Consider the following 21,585-nt stretch of genomic DNA (forward strand, 5'->3'; position numbering starts at 1 on the left):
CACAAATTTGGCCTTGGAATGCAGAATGAAGCAGGGCAAAGACTAAGAGAGTTTTGCCAAGAAAATGCACTGGTTACAGCAAACACTCTCTTCCAACAACACAAGAGAAGACTCTACACATGGACATCACCATGTGGTCAACACCAAAATCAGATTGATTATATTCTTTGCAGCCAAAGATGGAGAAGCTCTATACAGTCAACAAAAACAAGACCAGGAGCTGACTGTGGCTCAGATCATGAACTCCTTATTATCAAACTCAGACTTAAATTGAAGAAAACAGGGGAAACCGCTAGACCATTCAGATATGACTTAAATCAAATCCCTTATTATTATACAGTGGAAGTGAGAAATAGATTTAAGGGCCTAGATCTGATAGATAGAGTGCCTGATGAACTATGGAATGAGGTTCGTGACATTGTACAGGAGACAGGGATGAAGACCATCCCCATGGAAAAGAAATGAAAAAAAGCAAAATGGCTGTCTGGGGAGGCCTTACAAATAGCTGTGAAGAGAGGTGAAAAGCAAAGGAGGAAAGGAAAGATATAAGCATCTGAATGCAGAGTTCCAAAGAATAGCAAGAAGAGATAAGAAAGCCTTCTTCAAAAATCAATGCAAAGAAATAGAGGAAAACAAAAGAGTGGGAAAGACTAGATATCTCTTCAAGAAAATTAGAGATACCAAGGGAACATTTCATGCAAAGATGGGCTCGATAAAGGACAGAAATGGTATGGACCTAACAGAAGCAGAAGATATTAAGAAGAGGTGGCAAGAATACACAGAAGAACCGTACAAAAAAAGATCTTCACGACCCAGATAATCACGATGGTGTGATCACTCATCTAGAGCCAGACATCCTGGAATATGAAGTCAAGTGGGCCTTAGAAAGCATCACTGTGAACAAAGCTAGTGGAGGTGATGGAATTCCAGTTGAGCTGTTTCAAATTCTGAAAGACGATGCTGTGCTGTCCATAGGGGTCGCAAAGAGTCGGACACAACTTGGCTACTGAACTGAACTGAGAACATGCCCATCCATATAACTGTGGGGGCATCAGAAAAAAATAGTTCGGCGGTTTGGCTTCCAAACCAAGGCCAAAAGTACAGTCACTAACAATATACACCGACACTCTCACTTATCCACACCAGCTCAGGAAAAAGAAAATACGATTGGAGGCCTTAGGTGATGACGCATTTCCGGCGCGCTGCGGAATCCGGAAGCCAAGGAGGCCCCGGAAGCGTGGAGGAGGGGCCTGAGGTGGGCAGGCGCCGCTGAGGCTTCAGGTGCTGGACCCCAGCTTCTGGCGGGAGCTGAGATCCGGGCGGAGGCCTCCTTCCCCGCGGCAGCTTGTGGGAGAAGCGGGGGCGGGGCGGGCCGGCCGAGGAAGAGGTGGGCAGCTACCTGAGTTGTGTTCGGTTCGACGGCTGTGGTTGCAGTCGCGCTCTTGCTGCCTCCGCATCCCTCACAACCCACGGCCTTGCTGCTGGCCTGCCGCTTGACCTACGGCCGTTTTGGGCCCCAGAGCCCATGAGAGCGCGGGCCCCGCCACCGCTTTTGCAGCTAAGCTGTAATCCAGGGGCGCCCGGAGCCGGCGGAGGCATGACCGCAGCATGAACGCGGAACCTCCGGAGGAGAAAGCAGCGTCGGAGGCGGAGGCAGGAGCCATGCCAGAGAAGCGCGCGGGCTCCCGGGCCGCGGGCGGCAACTCGGTGAGCGTGGGCTTGGAGGCCGGCCGCATCGCCCAGCCCGAAACCCGGAGTCAGGGGAGGTTGGGCCGTGTTCGCGGCCGGAGTCCAGGGCCACCCATTGCGGGACTGGGATCTGGTTCCGCTTGGGCGTGAGGCATTGACCGTCAGCTCGGCGCAGGGGCTCTGGCTCTCGGAAAACTTTTCCGACTCAGCCAGCCGACTTCATCACTGCCCTAGCGTTGCTCACCGCTAGATTAAAAATTAGGCGACTTGGTTGTTTCAGAAGACGCCCGATGTGGGATTGTGAATATAAGTAATTTGATTTTTTCAGAGTTCTCCATACACGTGACAGCCGGTACTGCTTTCATGGTTCATTTCTGGCTTGAGCCAACTTAGAAGATGTGCGGAGAGCATTCAGAACCTGCCTTGGGCCCTGGATCCTGGACCCGGAAGGTTGAGTGGATGCTGGGCAGGTCCTTCCTGTTCCTTCTTGGTTCTCTAGGCTGTCGCTGCAGCGTTTGGTGAGCAAGATATCAGAGGGAGCTGCCGATCCCAGGGCTCGGCTGAGGAGTTTATTCAGACCAATCTCTTTAACAGTTTCACGTGAGATTCAGATGACTTCTGAAGCACTGGTTTTATTGGCCTGGGTTGGCAGACAGGCTATGTTCGTGGCGTTTAGATGTCTGACGGTGGAACTCTAAGCATAGAGTGTCATTTTTTAAAATATTTTTTGGAGTTTATTTTAGACAGACATAGAAATGGTACAGTGAATACAAACTAATGCCAACGAGACTTCCAAAGAAAAATAGAAACTTTAGGAAAATTAAATTGTATGCAATCGGCTTCGAATTTAATTTGCTTTTAAAAGAATGCTAAATAATGTTGAAGACCCCCTCCTGCCCAAATGACTTTTTATTTTTGGAAAAACAACCCTTAAGGGTTCCTCATTTCAAAGATAAGATTTCTGGAAAGTGGGAAGGTTTTTCGGTAGGAGGGAAATTCTGTAGAATTGGGTTTTTCTCGTTTTGTTTTTAATTACATAAAAAGTAGACTTGTCTTCCTGCCGCTTAGAGGAGACCAAATTGCCAGCTCCTCCTCCTGTCTTTGAATCAATAGACCATAATTACTGACCATTGGCCAAGGTACCAAGCTTGGAGGTAGCCTCCTTCATCCTTTTCCATATTTTCATCTCATACATTAATAAGTCTATTTACGTTTACCAGGTAAAGATTTTAGGTTCTGTGTTTTTTTTATCCTTTCTGCATTCCTGTGGTTCAGTTCCTCAGCATTTTTGAGCTAGATTTTGACTTTGATACTGTTGCTTTACCATCAGGTTGCTCTCCACCTTATTGATTAGTGGAATCAAGAATGTAAGTATGATCATTGCTGCTGTCCTTAAATATTTTCATTGGCTTTCCTTGGCTTATTGTATAAAAAAATAACCTGACAACTTGACACATTGTAGCATAATGATTAGATGAACATGCTTGGAATTTCCCTTTCCACCTTTTATTACCTATATAACTTAGGGCAAGTTATATACAACCTTTCTCAATATTTTGAACATAAATGATTGGTCAGAATGTATAAGTCATCTGTGACTGATAAAAAGCGTTCAGTTCTCTCCCATGTACTAATCTATACAGTAACTAGAGCCCAACCTAAAAATTAAAATTGCTAAGTTTATGTGCTTAGAGCAGAAACTTTTGAAAGATGTGTAGTCAATGAAACTGATAGGAGTCTTGCTGCTAAATAGGAATAAATAGATTCCTGTCCAGTCTTTCCTTGCCTCTGAGGGTGCAGCTAGTCAGCGTTGATAAATTGCAGTGAATCCTGACAATGAGTTTTGGTGCTTGCTCTGTTTAGTGAGATCAGTAGAATGGGCAGGTGACAGAGGTCAGCCAGTGGCATGTTTTGTAATGTGTGTGGCCTGGGAAAGAAGTGAATGCCTTGAATATGATCATGTCATATGCCAGTACCCCTAAATCATAAGTCTTTCCTGCTTGTAGTTTCTTTCTAGGTTGCTAACAGGTGCTACATTCTTTGCCTCCACCCCGCCCCCACGCCCCCAGTTGTTTAGCAACTAAACAACAAGAATTGATTCATTTTGATGTGTTCGAATTTCCTTATACCTTGATTCTATAATAGTGTATTCATCGTTTCAGGTTTTTAGATGCTACTAATAATCACAAGCAAGACTGCCCATGTCCAGGGATTTGGTTGAACCGTTTTCTGTCTTGTTTGGCAAGAGATGTATTGACCTGAATAATAGAAGGGAATCACGTATTTATTCTAAGAGATCATGCATTCTAGAAAAGGGAGGTGTCTGTAGCAAATAAGTTCTTGTTTCAGTGTCCTTTCTTTGCTCTCTCTCTCCCTAGTTGTATGTGTATGTAACACCTTGAAACATTGTGTCAGAATTATTTGCATTATCATTGAAAGCATATTTCCTGTTTCCAGGTAAAGGGAAATCCCTTTTGGAGTCATTTACCTTTGAGCATCTAATGAGAATTAAAGATTTCCTCCAAAGAAAATACAACTGAATTTTGCATACTAGGTATTTCACAGTGTTCATGAACTACATAGAAGCAAACGTTATGTCCACTGACAGATGAATGGATATAGATATTATATGTATGTATGGTAGAATATTACTCAGCTATGAAAAAGAGCACATTTGAGTCAGTCCTAATGAGGTGAATGAACCTAGAGCCTATTGTGCAGAGTGAAGTAAGTCAGAAAGAGAAAGAAATATTGTATATTATTACATGTGTATGGAATCTAGAAAGATGGTACTGATGAACCTATTTGCAGAGCAGCAGTGGAGATGCAGACATAGAGAACAGACTGGTGAACACAGTGGGGGAAGGCGAGGGTGGGATGAATTGAGAGAGTGGCCTGGAAATGAGAGGGTAACAGGCAGGAAGACCAGGGGTCTCCAAATGGAGGAAATAGCCTGCAACTGTCAGACATTTTTATCTCTCTTAAGCGGCAGGAGGAAACAAACTGCGATATTTTCTCCTTCTCTATACAAATTTAAAAGGAGGTTTCTCTTAAAATTCTGTGTTGCCATAATGACACCTGGTTTCACTTGAAGTTAACCATTGCCTTTTTCTTATGGAAATGTTTATCTTAAGCTATGCTAGTGTACTATGCATTTACCCCAAACTCTGTCTTTTAGTTGGTTCCACCTTTTGGGCTCAGAACCTACTTGATAAACCAGTATGTTATACTCTGATATTGTTCCTCTAATCTATGTAAATGAAACTATTTGTATGGTGCTCTGCCCTTCTTCAAGATTCAAGTTAATCCTTTTATGGCCCAAGATAAACCATTTGGTGCCAAGATTATCCCAAAATACATCTTATGGGTGAGGGGCCTGGTGCCATTCTAAGTTTTGAGACATTCCTTTCTTTCATTAACAGACTGCTGGTGACTATATAACATCTAGCTGCATACTAGCAGGGGGGTACTCTTTCTGCCCCCTTCTGATGCCTATGTCAGAAGCTTTCTCTATCTCCTTTATACTTTAATAAAACTTTATTACACAAAAGCTCTGAGTGATCAAGCCTCGTCTCTGGCCCCGGATTGAATTCTTCTCCGGGGGCCAAGAATCCCGGTGTCGTGATTGAACAACAACCTTTCAGAAACACGTACCTCACCATGTGTTAAATAGACAGCCAGTGGGAATTCGCTATATGACACAGGGAGCTCAACCCAGTGCTCTGTGACAACCTAGAGGGCTGGAGATGGGAGGGAGGGAACACGTGTATGCCTGTGGCTGATTGATGTTGATGTACCAGCACAATATTATAAAGCAATTAGAAGGAAATGGCAACCCACTCCAGTACTCTTGCCTGGAAAATCTCATGGACGGAGGAGCATTGTAGGCTACAATCCATGGGGCCACAAAGAGTCGGACACGACTGAGCGACTTCACAAACTTAAAAAAAAAAAAAAAAAAGCCAGTACTAGGATACCAGTTAAGATCCCTGATGGATGGCTTCTCAGGATCAGTGCCATTCTGGTTACATTTGATGTCTGTTTAGTTGATTTTCCTCACATTGTTTCAGAGAGGGCCCTTGTAAAGACTAATTTTGATTTACAGGAACAAGAATGTCATATGGGCAAAATGGAAGTAATATCAAACAGCAGTTTGTTACCAAAACAGACAAACAAAGGCTGAAATCACTAGATATGTTTTGTTTGTAAAAAATTAAAGAGAGGACTTCCCTGGTGGTCCAGTGGTTAAGATTCCTCGCTCCCACTGTAGGGTGGCACTGGTTTTATCCTTAATCAGGGAACTAGGATCCTGTATCCCACATGCTGAGTGGTATAGACAAACACAAAACAAAAACAAAAGTGAAAGAGGTCCTAGGGACATTTTAGGGGAAATTTATCTTAAAATTAGCTTTTGGTTCTTAACACTATTAGGAATCGGTATGTCATTTCAGTAATAAAACAGTACTGGGACAGTGGTGCAACCAACCTCTGTTAAATAAATGATAGCATAAAAAAGATTAAAAGCATTCATGGGTAGTTGATCTATTGCAATTTATGAGTAACTGCATCATGCTTTCATAGCAGAGACATTTATGTTTCATGTTTAGAATTATGCAGATGTCTAGACAGCTTTCTGTTATTAAGCCCAGTCTTTATCAGAACACAGAGTTGTTGTTTTATTGTTCTTGGGCCTGATAAAGGCAGGATTTTTCAGAATTTGCTTCTTTGGGTATCTAAGCATCCTTTCACTCTGTCTTAACAGATTAAGTCTTTGAAGATAGGGACTACAGCTGTGTATCTTTTAATCTAAATATTTAGGCAATCATCAGTAAATGTATTCGGAGAAGGCAATGGCACCCCACTCGACTACTCTTGCCTGGAAAATCCCATGGACGGGGGAGCCTGGTAGGCTGCAGTCCATGGGGTCGCAAACAGTCAGACACGACTGAGCGACTTCACTTTCACTTTTCACTTTCATGCATTGGAGAAGGAAATGGCACCCCACTCCAGTGTTCTTGCCTGGAGAATCCCAGGGACGGGGGAGCCTGGTGGGCTGCCATCTCTGGGGTCACACAGAGTCGGACACGACAGTGTATTAGAGAAGTAAATCAGTTCAGTCTCTCAGTCATGTCCGACTGCAACCCCATGAATCGCAGCACGCCAGGCCTCCTTGTCCATCACCAACTCCCGGAGTTCACTCAGACTCATGTCCATCGAGTCAGAGATGCCATCGAGCCATCTCATCCTCTATCGTCCCCTTCTCCTCCTGCCCCCAATCCCTCCCAGCATCAGAGTCTTTTCCAATGAGTCAACTCTTCGCATGAGGTGGCCAAAGTACTGGAGTTTCAGATTTAGCATCATTCCCTCCAAAGAAATCCCAGGGCTGATCTCCTTCAGAATGGACTGGTTGCATCTCCTTGCAGTCCAAGGGACTCTCAAGAGTCTTCTCCAACACCACAGTTCAAAAGCATCAATTCTTTGGCGCTCAGCTTTATTCACAGTCCAACTCTCACATCCATACATGATCACAGGAAAAACCATAGCCTTGGCTAGACGGACCTTTGTTGGCAAAAATAATGTCTCTGCTTTTGAATATGCTATCTAGGTTGGTCATAACTTTCCTTCGGAGGAGTAAGCATCTTTTAATTTCATGGCTGCAGTCACCATCTGCAGTGATTTTGGAGCCCCAAAAAATAAAGTCTGACACTGCTTCCACTGTTTCCCCATCTATTTCCCATGATGTGATGGGACCACGTGCCATGATCTTACTTTTCTGAATGTTGAGTTTTAAGCCAACTTTTTCACTCTCCTCTTTTCACTTTCATCAAGAGGCTTTTTAGTTCCTCTTCACTTTCTGCCATAAGGGTGGTGTCATCTGCATATCTGAGGTTATTGATCCTTCTCCCGGTAGTCTTCATTCCAGCTTGTGCTTCTTACAGCCCAGCATTTCTCATGATGTACTCTGCATATAAGTTAAATAAGCAGGGTGACAATATACAGCCTTGACGTACTCCTTTTCCTTTTTGGAACCAGTCTGTTCTATGTCCAGATCTAACTGTTGCTTCCTGACCTCCATATAGGTTTCTTAAGAGGCAGGTCAGGTGGTCTGGTGTTCCCGTCTCTCAGAATTTTCCACAGTTTCTCGTAATCCACACAGTCAAAGGCTTTGGCATAGTTAATAAAGCAGAAATAGATGTTTTTCTGGAACTCTCTTGCTTTTTCCATGATCCAGCGGATGTTGGAAATTTGATCTCTGGTTCCTCTGCCTTTTCTAAAACCAGCTTGAACATCAGGAAGTTCACAGTTCATGTATTGCTGAAGTCTGGCTTGGAGAATTTTGAGCATTACTTTGCTAGCATGTGAGATGAGTGCAATTGTGTGGTAGTTTGAGCATTCTTTGGCATTGCCTTTCTTTGGGATTGGAATGAAAACTGACCTTTTCCAGTCCTGTGGCCACTGCTGAGTTTTCCAAATTTGCTGGCATATTGAGTGCAGCACTTTCACAGCATCATCTTTCAGAATTTGAAATAGCTTAACTGAAATTCCATCACCTCCATTAGCTTTGTTCGTAGTGATTCTTTCTAAGGCCCACTTGACTTCACATTCCAGGATGTCTGGCTCTAGGTGAGTGATCACACCATCGTGATTATCTGGGTCATGAAGATCTTTTTCATACAGTTCTTCTGTATATTCTTGCCACCTCTTCTTAATATCTTCTGCTTCTGTTAGGTCTTAACCATTTCTGTCCTTTATCGAGCCCATCTTTGCATGAAATGTTCCCTTGGTGTCTCTAATTTTCTTGAAGAGATCTCTAGTCTTTCCCATTCTGTTATTTTCCTCTAATTCTTTGCATTGATTGCTGAGGAAGGCTTTCTTATCTCTCCTTGCTATTCTTTGGAACTCTGCATTCAGATGCTTGTATCTTTCCCTTTCTCAGTCAAGTTTAAACCAGCAATTATGACTATCAGTGAAATTAACTTGTTGCTGTTATATGATGTTTTGGTTGACTTTATAAAACAAATTGGAGAGTTCCATTTTATTCTCTGAAGAGTTTGTGTAATATTGAAAATACAGTTATAGAACTTTGTAGTTCTTCACTTTTTTGGACTAACGTAGTTTTAGAACAATTCAGATTTTCTGTTTGATTTTTTATTTTTTTCAGTTAGTTTTAGTAAGTTGTATTTTGCTAGGAACTTGTCCATTTCATCTAAAATTTCAGATTAATTGGCATAAAGCTGTTCCTAACAGCCTCTTAGGCTCTTTTAAATTACTATTGGATCTTTAGTCTTTTTTTTTTTTAATTGCTGACATTGGTAATTTTTACCTTTAAAATACATTAATTCTCTGATGCCTTCTGGATAGTCACAAGTTTTTCAAATGGCAATAATTTCATGTCTTAGTCCTATATTTCTGTATTATATGAACTACATTATTGAGGAAAACATTCAGTAGTGATGATAAAAGTGTACAACTGTCTCTGCTTAACAGGAGTATATATATTTTTCCACTGTCATATATGGATATGAGAGTCTGACCATAAAGAAGGCTGAACACCGAAGAATTGATGCTTTAGATCTGTGGTGTTGGGGAAGACTCTTGAGAGTCCCTTGAACTGAAAGGAGATGAAATCAGTCAGTCCTAAAGATGCTGAAGCTCCAGTACTTTGGCCACCTGATGCAAAGAGCTGACTCATTAGAAAAGACCCTGATGCTGGGAAAGATTGTAGGCAGGATGAGAAAGGGGCGATATAGGATGAGATGGTTGGATGGCATCATTGACTCAATGGACATGAGTTTGAGCAAGCTCTGGGAGATGGTGAAGGACAGGGCAGCCTGGCGTGCTGCAGTCCATGGGCTCACAAAGAGTTGAACATGACTGCATGACTGAACAACAACAACAAAGTGTTCAATTGTATGGATATATCACAGTTTGATTTTTCATTCATCCCTTGGTGAAAATTTCATTTATCACCAGTTTTGGGCTGCTGCTGCTGCTAAGTCACTTCAGTCGTGTCTGACTCTGTGCGATCCCATAGACAGCAGCCCACCAGGCTCCCCCGTCCCTGGGATTCTCCAGGCAAGAACACTGGAGTGGGGTGCCATTTCCTTCTCCAATGCGTGAAAGTGAGGTCGCTCAGTCGTGCCCGACCCTCAGCGACCCCATGGACTGCAGCCTTCCAGGCTTCTCCGTCCATGGGATTTTCCAGGCAGGAGTACTGGAGTGGGGCACCATTGCCTTCTGCAATGAGCAGTCATCAACCAATCTTTGTATGAACTATACCTTATTTTCTTTTAAGTAAATGTCATACTTAAGGGTAGAATGGCTAGAACATATGATAGGTGTATTGTTTTATATTTTAAGGAACTGCCAAACTATTTTAAAATTTTAATTTAAAGTTTTCTATTGCCACCAGACCCGTGCCCTTGGTCAGTCAATTTTTGCCCTTCTGTTAGATGTGTAGTGGTGTCTTACTGTGCTTTTATTTTGCATCTTTCTATGGCTAATTTTGTTCAGCATCTTTCCAGAAGCTTACTTGCCATCATATATCTTCTTGGTGAGGTGTCTGTTCACTTCTTATTCCTTTTTATTTGTTGTTTTGTTATTATAATAGAGATATAATGTTTATTTATTTTTATTTATTTGGGCTACAAGTCTTTTATCAGATATACATTTGCAAATATTGTGAGCAGAAGTTTTAATTTTGATGAAGTTTTAATTTTATCAGTATGTTCTTTTAAGGATTGTTTTTGTTTTCATACCTAAGAAATCATAACTCAATATCACAATTATTTCCTTTTATATTTTTAGAATCTTTTTAGATTTTACAGTTAGTTTTATGACCCATTTTGAGTTAGTTTTTATATGGTGCAAAGTATGGTTGGGAGTTCTTTTTTTTGTATGTGGCAATGAATTATTGTATCATCTGTTGAGAAAACTTACTCATTGAATTGCCTTTGTACCATTGTCAAAATTCAGTTTTCCCATATGTGTGTCCGTCTGTTCTGGATTCTCTATTTTGTTTCATTGATCTGTTTATCTTTACATCAATACCATTCAATCTCTATTACTGGAGATTCATAATAAGATTTGAAACAAGTCGAGTTTGTCCTGCATCCTTGTTTTTCTCTTTAAAATGATTTTGGCTACTCTGTTGTCATGTCCAACTCTTTGCGACTCCACGGACTGCAGCATGCCAAGCTTGTCTGTCCTTCACTCTCTCCCAGAGTTTGCTCAGACTCATGTCCATTGAGTTGGTGATGCCATCTAACTGTCTCATTCTCTGTTGTCTCCTTGTCCCCCTGCCCTCAGTATTTCCCAGCATCAAGGTCTTTTCTAATGATCAGGCTCTTTGAATCAGGTAGTCAAAGTATTGGAGCTTCAGCATCAGTCCTTCCAGTGAATATTCAGGGTTGATTTCCTTTAGGATTGACTAGTTTGGTCTCCTTGCTGTCCAAGAGTCTGTCAAAGTCTTCTACAGCACCACAGTTCAAATTCTTTGGGGCTCGGCCTTCTTGATGGTCCAACTCTCACATTCATACATGACTACTGGAAAAACCGTAGCTTTGACTATATGGCCTTATGTCAACAAAGTGATGTCTCTGCTTTTTAATATGCTGTCGAGATTTGTCATAGCTTTTCTTCCAAGGAGCAAGTGTCTTTTAATTTCATGGCTGCTATTCTGAGTCCTTTGCATTTTAGAATTATAAAATCAGCTTGTCAGTTTCCACAAAAAAGTCAGCTGATAGTTTCAATGGGATTGTGGCCATCCAGAAAATCAGTTTAGGAAGAGTTGAAAAAGTATAGATCCATAAACAAGGTACTCTCCATGTATTTTATGTCTTTAATTTCTCAGCTGTGCTTTATAATTTTTAATAGTTCTTCTGTGTCACTTGTCACACTCATACCTTATGTGTAATGTAAACATACTATAAAAGTGTAAGTCGCTCCGTTGTGTCCGACTCTTATCGGACTTACTATAAGATAGGACTTACTATCTTAATTTTCATATATAACATACAGTGGTGTTCATTATGTGTATCATTGTATGTTATATTCCTAGTACTTATAACTGGAAATTCATACCTTTTGACCTCCTCATGCAATCCCTCCCCCCAATCTCTGGTAACCACAGATCGGATCTCTTTTTCTATGAGTTTGTTTTCTTGTTTTTGAAGTAAAACTGACCTGCAACACTATAGGAAGATCCCTTGTAGAAGGGAATGACCACCCACTTAAGTATTCTTGCCTGGAGAATCCCATGGTCAGAGGAGCCTGGCAGGCTACAGTCCATGGAGTTGTAGAGTTGGAACGACTGAGTGACTAACTCTTTTTTTCTGTATTTAATTTGCTGATCTCTTAAGTTTAAATGCATCTTAATAACCCTGCATTTTTACTCCTGCTACCCTACACTTACTGTTTTTACATCTTTTTGTTTTCTATATTCCTTATCTGCTTATCGTAGATAGATGATTTTGCTAATTATTGCTAGCTAATTTTGCTACTTATCCCTACTGGCTTTATACATGGCTTATTTATTAGCTGCTCTGTGTTTATCTTTACAGATGAGATTTTTCCTTTTACATTTTCTTGTTTCTAGTTGTGGCCTTTGTTTTCTCGCTTAGAGAAGTCCCTTTTAATACTCTCGTAAAGTTGATTTGGTGGTGCTGAACAAGCTTTTGCTTGTCTGTAAAACTTTTGATCTTGCCATCAGATCTGAATGAAATTCTTTGTGGGTCTTTTTCCTTTCATCATTTTAAGTATTGTGCCACTCCCTTCTCATCTGCATAGATTAGGCTGAGACATCAGCTGATAGCTTTATGGTAGTTCACTTGTGCTTAATTTGTAGCTTTCGGTATTCTCTCTTTATTTTTGCCATTTTAATTACTAATTATCTTGGTGCGGTCCTCTTTGGGTTGACCATGTTTCAGATGTCCGTGATTCCTGGACTCTGTGGGATGTCTATTTCCTTTTCCCAGTCTAGGAAATGTTCAGCTATTGTGTCTTCAAGTAAGTCTTTCTTTTCTCCTTTTGGGCCCCTGTAATACTTGTATTATAGTATGCTTGATGTTGTCCTAAAGGTCTTTTACATTGTGCTCCTTTCTTTTTGTTCTTCCTTCTTTCAGTTGTGCTTTGGTTTTTTCTGCTACTCTTTCAGCTTGTTGATCCATTCCTCTGTACCATTCAGTCTATTGATGATTCCTTCTAGTGGATTTTTCATTTCATGCATTGTATTCTTCATCTCAGGTTGGCTCTTCTTTATATTTACTTGCTATTATATATGCATAAAAGTTTAACTCTTTGTTAAACACAAATTTTTAATTTTAATGGAGTCCACCATAACTTTCTCTTGCATGGATGGTGATGATAGTGTTGTGTATACAAGCTTATCATGAAACTAAGGGACCTAATTTTGGAGTCTGTGATCTATTTCGAATTACTTTTTCTAAAAAATTCATACTGTATATATATACATAACATAAAAATGATCGTGTTGGCCATTTTTAAATGTATGCTTCAGTGGCATTTGAGTACATTAGAATTGTTGTGCAACCATTACTATTGTCCATCTCCAGAACTTTTCATTATCCCAACTGACCTCAGTCAGTACCCATTAAACTGTTAACTCCCCATCTCCCTGTCCTCCCAGCCCCTGGCAACCACTGTCTACTTTCTGTCTTTATGAAGCTGACTACTTTAGGTACCTAGTATAAATAGAATCATACAGCATCTGTCCTTTTATGACTGGCTTATTTCACTTAGCATAGTCTCTTCAAGGTTTATCCATGTTGTAACATGTCAGAATTTCCTGTCTTTGTTGCTGAAAAATATTCCATTACATTCATATAGCATATTTTGTTCATACATTAATATACCAGTGGACACTTGGGTGGCTTCTACCTTTTGGCTGTTGTGAATAATGCTGCTATGAATGTAGATGTAAATACCTCTTTGAGACCCTGCATTCAGTCCTTTTGCATTTAGAAAGTAGAATTACTGGATCTATAGTAAGGCTTGGAGAACCGCACTCTAAAAAGGACACTCAGGGACAGCCTCTAGTGGACTGACAAAGTTTATTATCCAATTGTGTAGTTTTATAATTTTTAGGGAATAGAGCATAAGGCTGACTTGCACGTAGCCATTCTAGATAAACATTAAAGCATTCAAGCATAAAATACAGTTCCCACCGCCCAAGCCATAACATAGCTTTGGCGAAACTCTAGAGAGAGTCTTATAAAACAACAGTCCTTGCTCTCAAAAACAGGTGGTCAAAAAAAACCTTCAAATGCCTCAAGGCCAGGCATATAACCCTTCCTTATCCGTTCCCAGCCTTGGGCACTCGGTAAATGCTCATAACCCTTTGTTATGCTCTTCCCAGCTTCCAACCTTCGTCATGAGTGGAGCAAATACGTTTTCAGTATTTGCTCAAAGCCTTCGAGCTCCTCCACATTGGATCTATTTTAAGTTTTCTTAGAAACCCCATACTGTTTTTCACAATGGCCATAGCATATTACATTCTGACTAACAATGCACCAGGGTTCCAATTTCTCTATATCTTTGTCAGCACTTATTTTCTGGTTTTAATTTTTGTTTTTCAGTCTTAGGCATCCTAATAAACACAAAGTAATATCACATTTTTCTTTTGGTTTTCATTCCCTAATGATTGGTGATATTGAGCATCCCTTCATGTATTTATTTCTTCTTGCCCAATTTTTGATGTGTGTATGTGTGTGTGTGTGTGTGTTCTTGAGTTAATATATTCTGGATATTAATCTCTTATCTGATATGTGATTTGCAGATTCTCCTATGGGTTGTCTTTTCCTTCTGTTAATAATGTCCTTTGATACAAGGACATTAAATACAACAGGTTTGTACTTTTTTTTTTTTTTTTGAGCATAGTTATTTTTATTTAGAGTTTTAAGTGAGGCTATCAACATATGGATTTCTTGTATTACTTTAAAAAAAATTTTTAATTGGACAGTAATTACCTTACAGCCTTGTGATGGTTTTTGCCGTACATGAATCGGCCATAGGCATATGTATGTCCCCTCCCCTGAACCCCCCACTTCCCACCTTCCTCCTCATGTTGTCCCTTCAGATTTTCACAGAGCAGCGGAGAGGTTTGTGTTTTGATCAAGTTTAGTGTATCTATTTTTTTCTTTTTCTCTTGGTGTTTAGTTCAGTTCAGTTCAGTCGCTCAGTCGTGTCCAACTCTTTGCAACCCCATGAATCACAGCACGCCAGGCCTCTGTCCATCACCAACACCCAGGATTCACTCAGACTCACGTCCATCGAGTCAGTGATGCCATCCAGCCATCTCATCCTCTGTCGTCCCCTTCTCCTCCTGCCCCCAATCCCTCCCAGCGTCAGAGTCTTTTCCAATGAGTCAACTCTTCACATCAGGTGGCCAAAGTACTGGAGTTTCAGCTTCAGCATTATTCCCTCCAAAGAAATACCAGGGCTGATCTCCTTCAGAATGGACTGATTGGATCTCCTTGCAGTCCAAGGGACTCTCGAGTGTCTTCTCCAACACCACAATTCAAAAGCATCAAGTCTTCGGCACTTAGCTTTCTTCACAGTCCAACTCTCACATCCATACATGATCACTGGAAAAACCATAGCCTTGACTAGACGGACCTTTGTTGGCAAAGTAATGTCTCTATTGCCAAGTCCAATGTCATGAAACTTTTGTTTTGTGTTGTCATCTAAGTTTTATAGTTTTAGCTCCTATGTTCAAGGCATTGACCCATTTTGAGTTTGTTTTTTGCACATGAGAAAGTGAAAGTGAAAGTCACTCAGTCATTTTGGACTCTTTGGAATTCTCCGGGCCAGAATACTGGAGTGGGTAGCCTTTCCCTTCTCCAGTGGAATCTTCCTAAAGCAGGGATTGAACCCTGCTCTCCCGCATTGTGGGCAGATTCTTTACAGGCTGAGCCACCAGGGAAGCCCTTTCTGTACATGATGTAAAGTAAAAAGGTCTCCTGCATTCTTGTGCATGTGAATATCCCACTTCCCTAGCACTGTTCATTGAAGAAACTGTTCTTTCTCCGTTGAATGGTCTTAGCACCCTTGTTGCAAATTATTTGACCATTGTGCAAGTGTTTATCTCTGGATTCTCTTATACTAATTTGGTCTATATGTCTGTCTTTATCACAGTACCACACTGTTTTGATTATTTTTGCATTGGGTTGGCAAAAAAGTTCATTCTGGTTTTTCCGTAAGATGGCTCTAGTAGTGCTTAGTTGTCTTTAAGTTCATTTAGAACAAGTTTGTTAGATTTTATTGTGACAGCTGTTGTATCAGCATGCATTTAATAAAAAAAAAAAATTGGTGAATTTTTGTGTATCCGTTTTAATATTGAAGATGGAAAAAACAAAATTTGGACATATTATGCTTTATTATTTCAAGAAAGGTAAAAATGCAATTGAAATGCAAAAAAAAAAAAGAGAGAAAAATACGTGCAGTGTATGGAGAGGGTGCTGTGACTGACTGAATATGTCAAAAGTAGTTTCCAAAGTTTTATGCTGGAGATTTCTTGCTGGACAATGCTCCACAGTCAGGTAAACCAGTTGAAGTTGAAAGCAATTAAATCAAGACATTAATTGAGAACAATCAATGGTATGTCATGCAGGAGATAGCTGACACACCCAAAATATCCAAATCAAGTGTTGAAAACCAATTGTACCAGCTTGGTTGTGTTAATCACTTTGGTGTTTGAGTTCCACCTAAATTAAGCCAAAAAAATCTTGACTATGTTTCTATACGTGATTCTCTACTTAAACATAATGAAAACATTGTGTTTTTAAAACAAATTGTTACAGGTGATGAACAGTGGATAGTGTACAATAATGTACAAGTGAAGATATTATGGGGCAAGCAAACTTAACCACCAAGCAAATGAAAACCAAGGCTGGTTTTCATGCAAAGAAGGTGACGTTGTGTGTATGGTGGGATTGGAGGGAGTCTCCTATTATGAGCTCCTTCTGGAAAACCAATTGATTATTTCCAACAAGTACTGCTCCCAGTTAGACAAACTAAAAGCAATACTTGACTAAAAAGCGTCAGGAATTAGTCAACAGAAAACGCATACTCTTCCATCATGATAATGCAAGATTGTATGTTTCCTTGGTGACCAGGCAGAAACTGTTACATCTTGGCAGGGAAGTTCTGATTTCTCTGCTATATTAGCCAGACATTGTACTTCCAGATTTCCATTCATTTCAGTATTTATAAAATTCTCTTAATGGAAAAAGTGTCAATTCCCTGGAAGACTGTAGAAGGCACCTGGAGCAGTTCTTTGCTCAAAAAGATAAAAGCTTTGGATGATGGAATTTTGAAGTTGCCTGCAAAATGGCAGAAGGTAGTGGAACAAAATGGTGAATACATTATTCAGTAAAGTTCGTCGTGAAAATTAAAAAAAAAAAAAAGTCTTTTATTTTTTAACTTAAAAGCCAAAGGAAGTTTTTAGCTAACCCAGTAATATGTTTTCAGATCAGGAATTGTGAGAACTACAGGTTTGTTCTAATTTTTCTAGATTTATTTTGGCTATTTAAGGTTCCTTGAGATTTCCATATATGATCACATCTTAAATAGAAATAATTTTGATCCTTCCTTTCCATTTTGATTTTTTATTTTCTTCCCTAATTACTCTGGCTAGAACTTCCACTACTGTGTTGAATATAAACTGTGAAGCTGGGCATCCTCCTGATCTTGGATAAAAAGTTTTTTCCACCTTTGACTATTTTGATGTTAGGTATGGAGTTTGCATATGTGCCCTTTATTATATTGAGATAGTTTCCTTAGATGCTTGTTTTTCAGATTTTTTTTTTAAACCATAGAAAGGTGTTAATTTTGTGGAATGCTTTTTCTGCGTCATTTGAGGTTGAGCATGTGAGTTGTTCCCCCTTCATTTTGATATGGTATATTTCATTGGTTGCTTTTCATATATGACATATTTTTACATTCCGGGAATAAATCTCACTTGGTCGTGGTGTATAGCTCTTTTAGTATGCTGCTACATTTGGTTTGCTAGTATTTTGTTAACCACCTGACCTGCCTCTTGAGAAATCTGTATGCAGGTCAGGAAGCAGCAGATAGAAGTGGACATGGAACAACAGACTGTTTCCAAACAGGAAAAGGAGTACGTCAAGGCTGTATATTGTCACCCTGCTTATTTAACTTCTATGCAGAGTACATCATGAGAAACGCTGGGCTGGAAGAAACACAAGCTGGAATCAAGATTGCCGGGAGAAATATCAATAACCTCAGATATGCAGATGACACCACCCTTATGGCAGAAAGTGAAGAGGAACTAAAAAGCCTCTTGATGAAAGTGAAAGAGGAGAGTGAAAAAGTTGGCCTAAAGCTCAACATTCAGAAAACGAAGATCATGGCATCCGGTCCCATCACTTCATGGGAAATAGATGGGGAAACAGTGGAAGCAGTGTCAGACTTTATTTTTTGGGGCTCCAAAATCACTGCAGATGGTGATTGCAGCCATGAAATTAAAAGACACTTACTCCTTGGAAGGAAAGTTATGACCAACCTAGATAGCATATTCAAAAGCAGAGACATTACTTTGCTGACTAAGGTCCGTCTAGTCAAGGCTATGGTTTTCCTATGGTCATGTATGGATGTGAGAGTTGGACTGTGAAGAAGGCTGAGTGCCAAAGAATTGATGCTTTTGAACTGTGGTGTTGGAGGAGACTCTTGAGAGTCCCTTGGACTGCAAGGAGGTCCAACCAGTCCATTCTGAAGGAGATCAGCCCTGGGATTTCTTTGGAAGGATTGATGCTAAAGCTGAAACTCTAGTACTTTGGCCACCTCATGCAAAGAGTTGACTCACTGGAAAAGACTCTGATGCTGGGAGGAATTGGGGGCAGGAGGAGAAGGGGATGACCGAGAATGAGATGGCTGGATGGCATCACTGACTCAATGGACGTGAGTCTAAGTGAACTCCGGGAGTTGGTGATGGACAGGGAGGCCTGGTGTGCTGCAGTTCATGGGGTCGCAAAGAGTTGGACACAACTGAGTGACTGAACTGAACTGATTACATCAACAACATAGGAAAACTACTCTCTAGTTGTCTTTTCTTGAAGTGTGTTTGTCTGACTTTATACAGGTAATGCTGTCATCATAGAGAGGCTTCATAAAATGTGTTCAATTGTGAGAAGAGTCTGAGAGGGATTGGTGTTCTTTAAATGTTTGGTTTAAAGTGAAACCATCAGATTCAGGGCTTTTCTTTGTCAGGAGGTTTTTGATCGCTGATTCATTCTTCTCACTAGTTCTAGGTCTGTTTTTATAATCTGTTCTTGATTCAGCCTTAGTAGATTTTGTGTTTATAGGAATTTGTCCCTTTCAACTAGTTTATCCAATTTGTTGGCATACACATGCCTGAGTACTGAGTAATCCCTTGTGACATATCTTTCACTTTCGATTTTACCAATTTAAGTCTTCCCTCTATTTTTCTTGTTAGTTTTGCTAAAGATTTGTCAATATTTTGATATTTTCATAAATATCAACTTTTGACTTTGTAGCTTTTCTATATTGCTTTTACTTTTCTATAATCTGTTCTTTCTTTCCTTTTTTTTTTTTTTTTTTTGCTTTGTGTTTGCTCTTTTCTAGTTTCTTACAGTGAAAAGCTAGATTATTGACTTCACATCTTCTGTTATCAGGCATTTACAGCTATAAGTTTGCCTCTAAACACTGCTTTAGCTGCACTCAAGAAGATTTGATATGTTGTTTTTCTTTTCCTTCATCTGATAGTTTGGTAACTTGCCTTGTGAGTTCATCTTTCACCCATCATCATTTTTAGGTATACATTGATTAATATTCACATTTATGAATTTTCCAAATTTTTGTATGTTACTGACTTCTGGTTTCATTTCATTGTGGTCAATATACTTTGTGTGATTTTTAATTCTTTAAAATTTATTCAGACTTGTTTTATAGTCTTTTCACGTGCACATGAGAAGAATGTGTATTCTGCTGTAGTAGGGTAGGATACTCAACATCTGTCATGTCTAGTTAGTGTACAGTGTTGGTGAAGTCTGTTTGTCAATCTTGTCTAACTGTTCTATCCATTATTGGAAGTGGATATGGAAGTCTGCAGTTAATTGTTGATTTTTCTGTTTGTGCCTTTTCTAAAGGGTGTAGGTGCCAGTGGATGAGGGGGATTGACTTAATGTTGCACACTATAAATATCTTTGATATTGATTGTGAGTGAAGTTTCTCAGTGTTGTCTAACTCTTTGCGACCCTGTGGACTGTAGCCTGCCAGGCTCCACCATCCATGGGATTTTCCAGGCAGTAATACCAGAGTGGGTTGCCATTTCCTCCTCCAGGGGATCTTCCCAACCTGGGGATCAAACTCTGGTTTCCCGCATTGCAGGCAGAATCTTTACCATCTGAGCCACCAGGAAAACTATATTGAACGTAAAGGGGTCCTGTAAATAAATATGATATATCACACTTTTAATGAAAAGTACAAAAGGTAAACAATTCATAGAAAAAATACAAATGCCTAATAACCATAGGAGGAGAAGGCAATGGCACCCCACTCCAGTAGTTTTGCCTGGAAAATCCCATGGACAGAGGAGCCAGCCCACCAGTAGGCTGCAGTCCATGGGGTCATTAAGAGTTGGGACATGACTGAGCGACTTCACTTTCACTTTTCACTTTCATGCATTGGAGAAGGAAATGGCAACCCACTCCAGTGTCTGGAGAATCCCAGGGACGGGGGAGCCTGGTGGGCTGCCGTCTATGGGGTCACACAGGGTCAGACACAACTGAAACAACTTAGCAGCAGCTACAGCAATAACCATAGGAAAGAAGCTCAATTTCATTTGTAATCAGGGAAATCCAAAATAGAATGAGATAATCATTTTTTAAAAGTCTAACAAAAATGTGAAACTTATTTGTAATATTGGAATATGAGGAGACAGGTGCTTTCAAGCACTGTTGATGTGGCAAGTTGTTTTTTAAATTTTTGGTGACTTAATAAATTTTTGGTATTTTTACTATTTTGTTATGAATATACCCGTGTATTCATCACCTTATTCTAGATGAAACACTATCTCTCTTTTTTAGCTATAAATTTATTTAGTTTTTTAGTTGAAGGATAATTGCTTTACAGAATTTTGTTGTTTTCTGTCAATTCTCAATATGAATCAGCCATAGGTATACATATACCCCCTCCCTCCCATCTCCCTCTTCATCCCACCCCTCTAGGTTGATACAGAGCCCCTGTTTGAGTTCCCTGAGACATAACAGCAAGTTCCCACTGGCTATGTATTTTAGATATGGTAATACAGGTTTCCATGTTACTCTCTCCATACATCTCACCCTCTCCTTCCCTCTCCCTGTGTCTGTAAGTCTATTCTCTATGTCTGTTACTCCACTGCTGCCCTGTAAATAAATTCTTCAGTACCATGTTTCTAAATTCCATACATTTGCATTAGTATATGGTATTTATCTTTCTCTTTCTGACTTACTTCACTCTGTATGGTAGGCTCTAGGTTCATCCACTTCATTGACTCAAACGCATTCTTTTTATGACTGAGTAATTACTTTGCCAACAAAGGTCCGTCTAGTCAAGGCTATGGTTTTTCCAGTGGTCATGTATGGATGTGAGAGTTGGACTGTGAAGAAAGCTGAGCACCGAAGACTTGATGCCTTTGAACTGTGGTGTTGGAGAAGACTCTTGAGAGTCCCTTGGACTGCAAGCAGATCCAACCAGTCCATCCTAAGGAGATCAATCCTGGCTGTTCATTGGAAGGACTTATGTTGAAGCTGAACCTCTAATACTTTGGCCACCTGATGTGAAGAGTTGACTCATTGGAAAAGACTCTGATGTTGGGAGGTATTGGGGGCAGGAGGAGAAGGGGACAGCAGAGGATGA

The 21,585-nt window shown here is 40.2% G+C and overlaps 1 protein-coding gene across 1 annotated transcript in view; it reads left to right on the forward strand.

Annotated features, from left to right (window-relative positions):
- The first annotated feature begins 1,441 nt into the window (after positions 1-1,441).
- The window catches only part of MFSD14B (major facilitator superfamily domain containing 14B), a 117,617-nt gene continuing 97,473 nt past the window's right edge, over positions 1,442-21,585 (forward strand). Inside the window, exon 1 of the mRNA XM_052645011.1 lies at positions 1,442-1,707. Within this exon, the coding sequence (XP_052500971.1) occupies positions 1,609-1,707 (99 nt within the window). The 5' untranslated portion in view covers positions 1,442-1,608. The remainder of the gene's footprint in view (positions 1,708-21,585) is intronic.

The sequence above is a fragment of the Budorcas taxicolor genome, chromosome 8 (genome assembly GCF_023091745.1).
Source record: "Budorcas taxicolor isolate Tak-1 chromosome 8, Takin1.1, whole genome shotgun sequence".
NCBI classification, from domain to species: Eukaryota; Metazoa; Chordata; class Mammalia; order Artiodactyla; family Bovidae; genus Budorcas; species Budorcas taxicolor.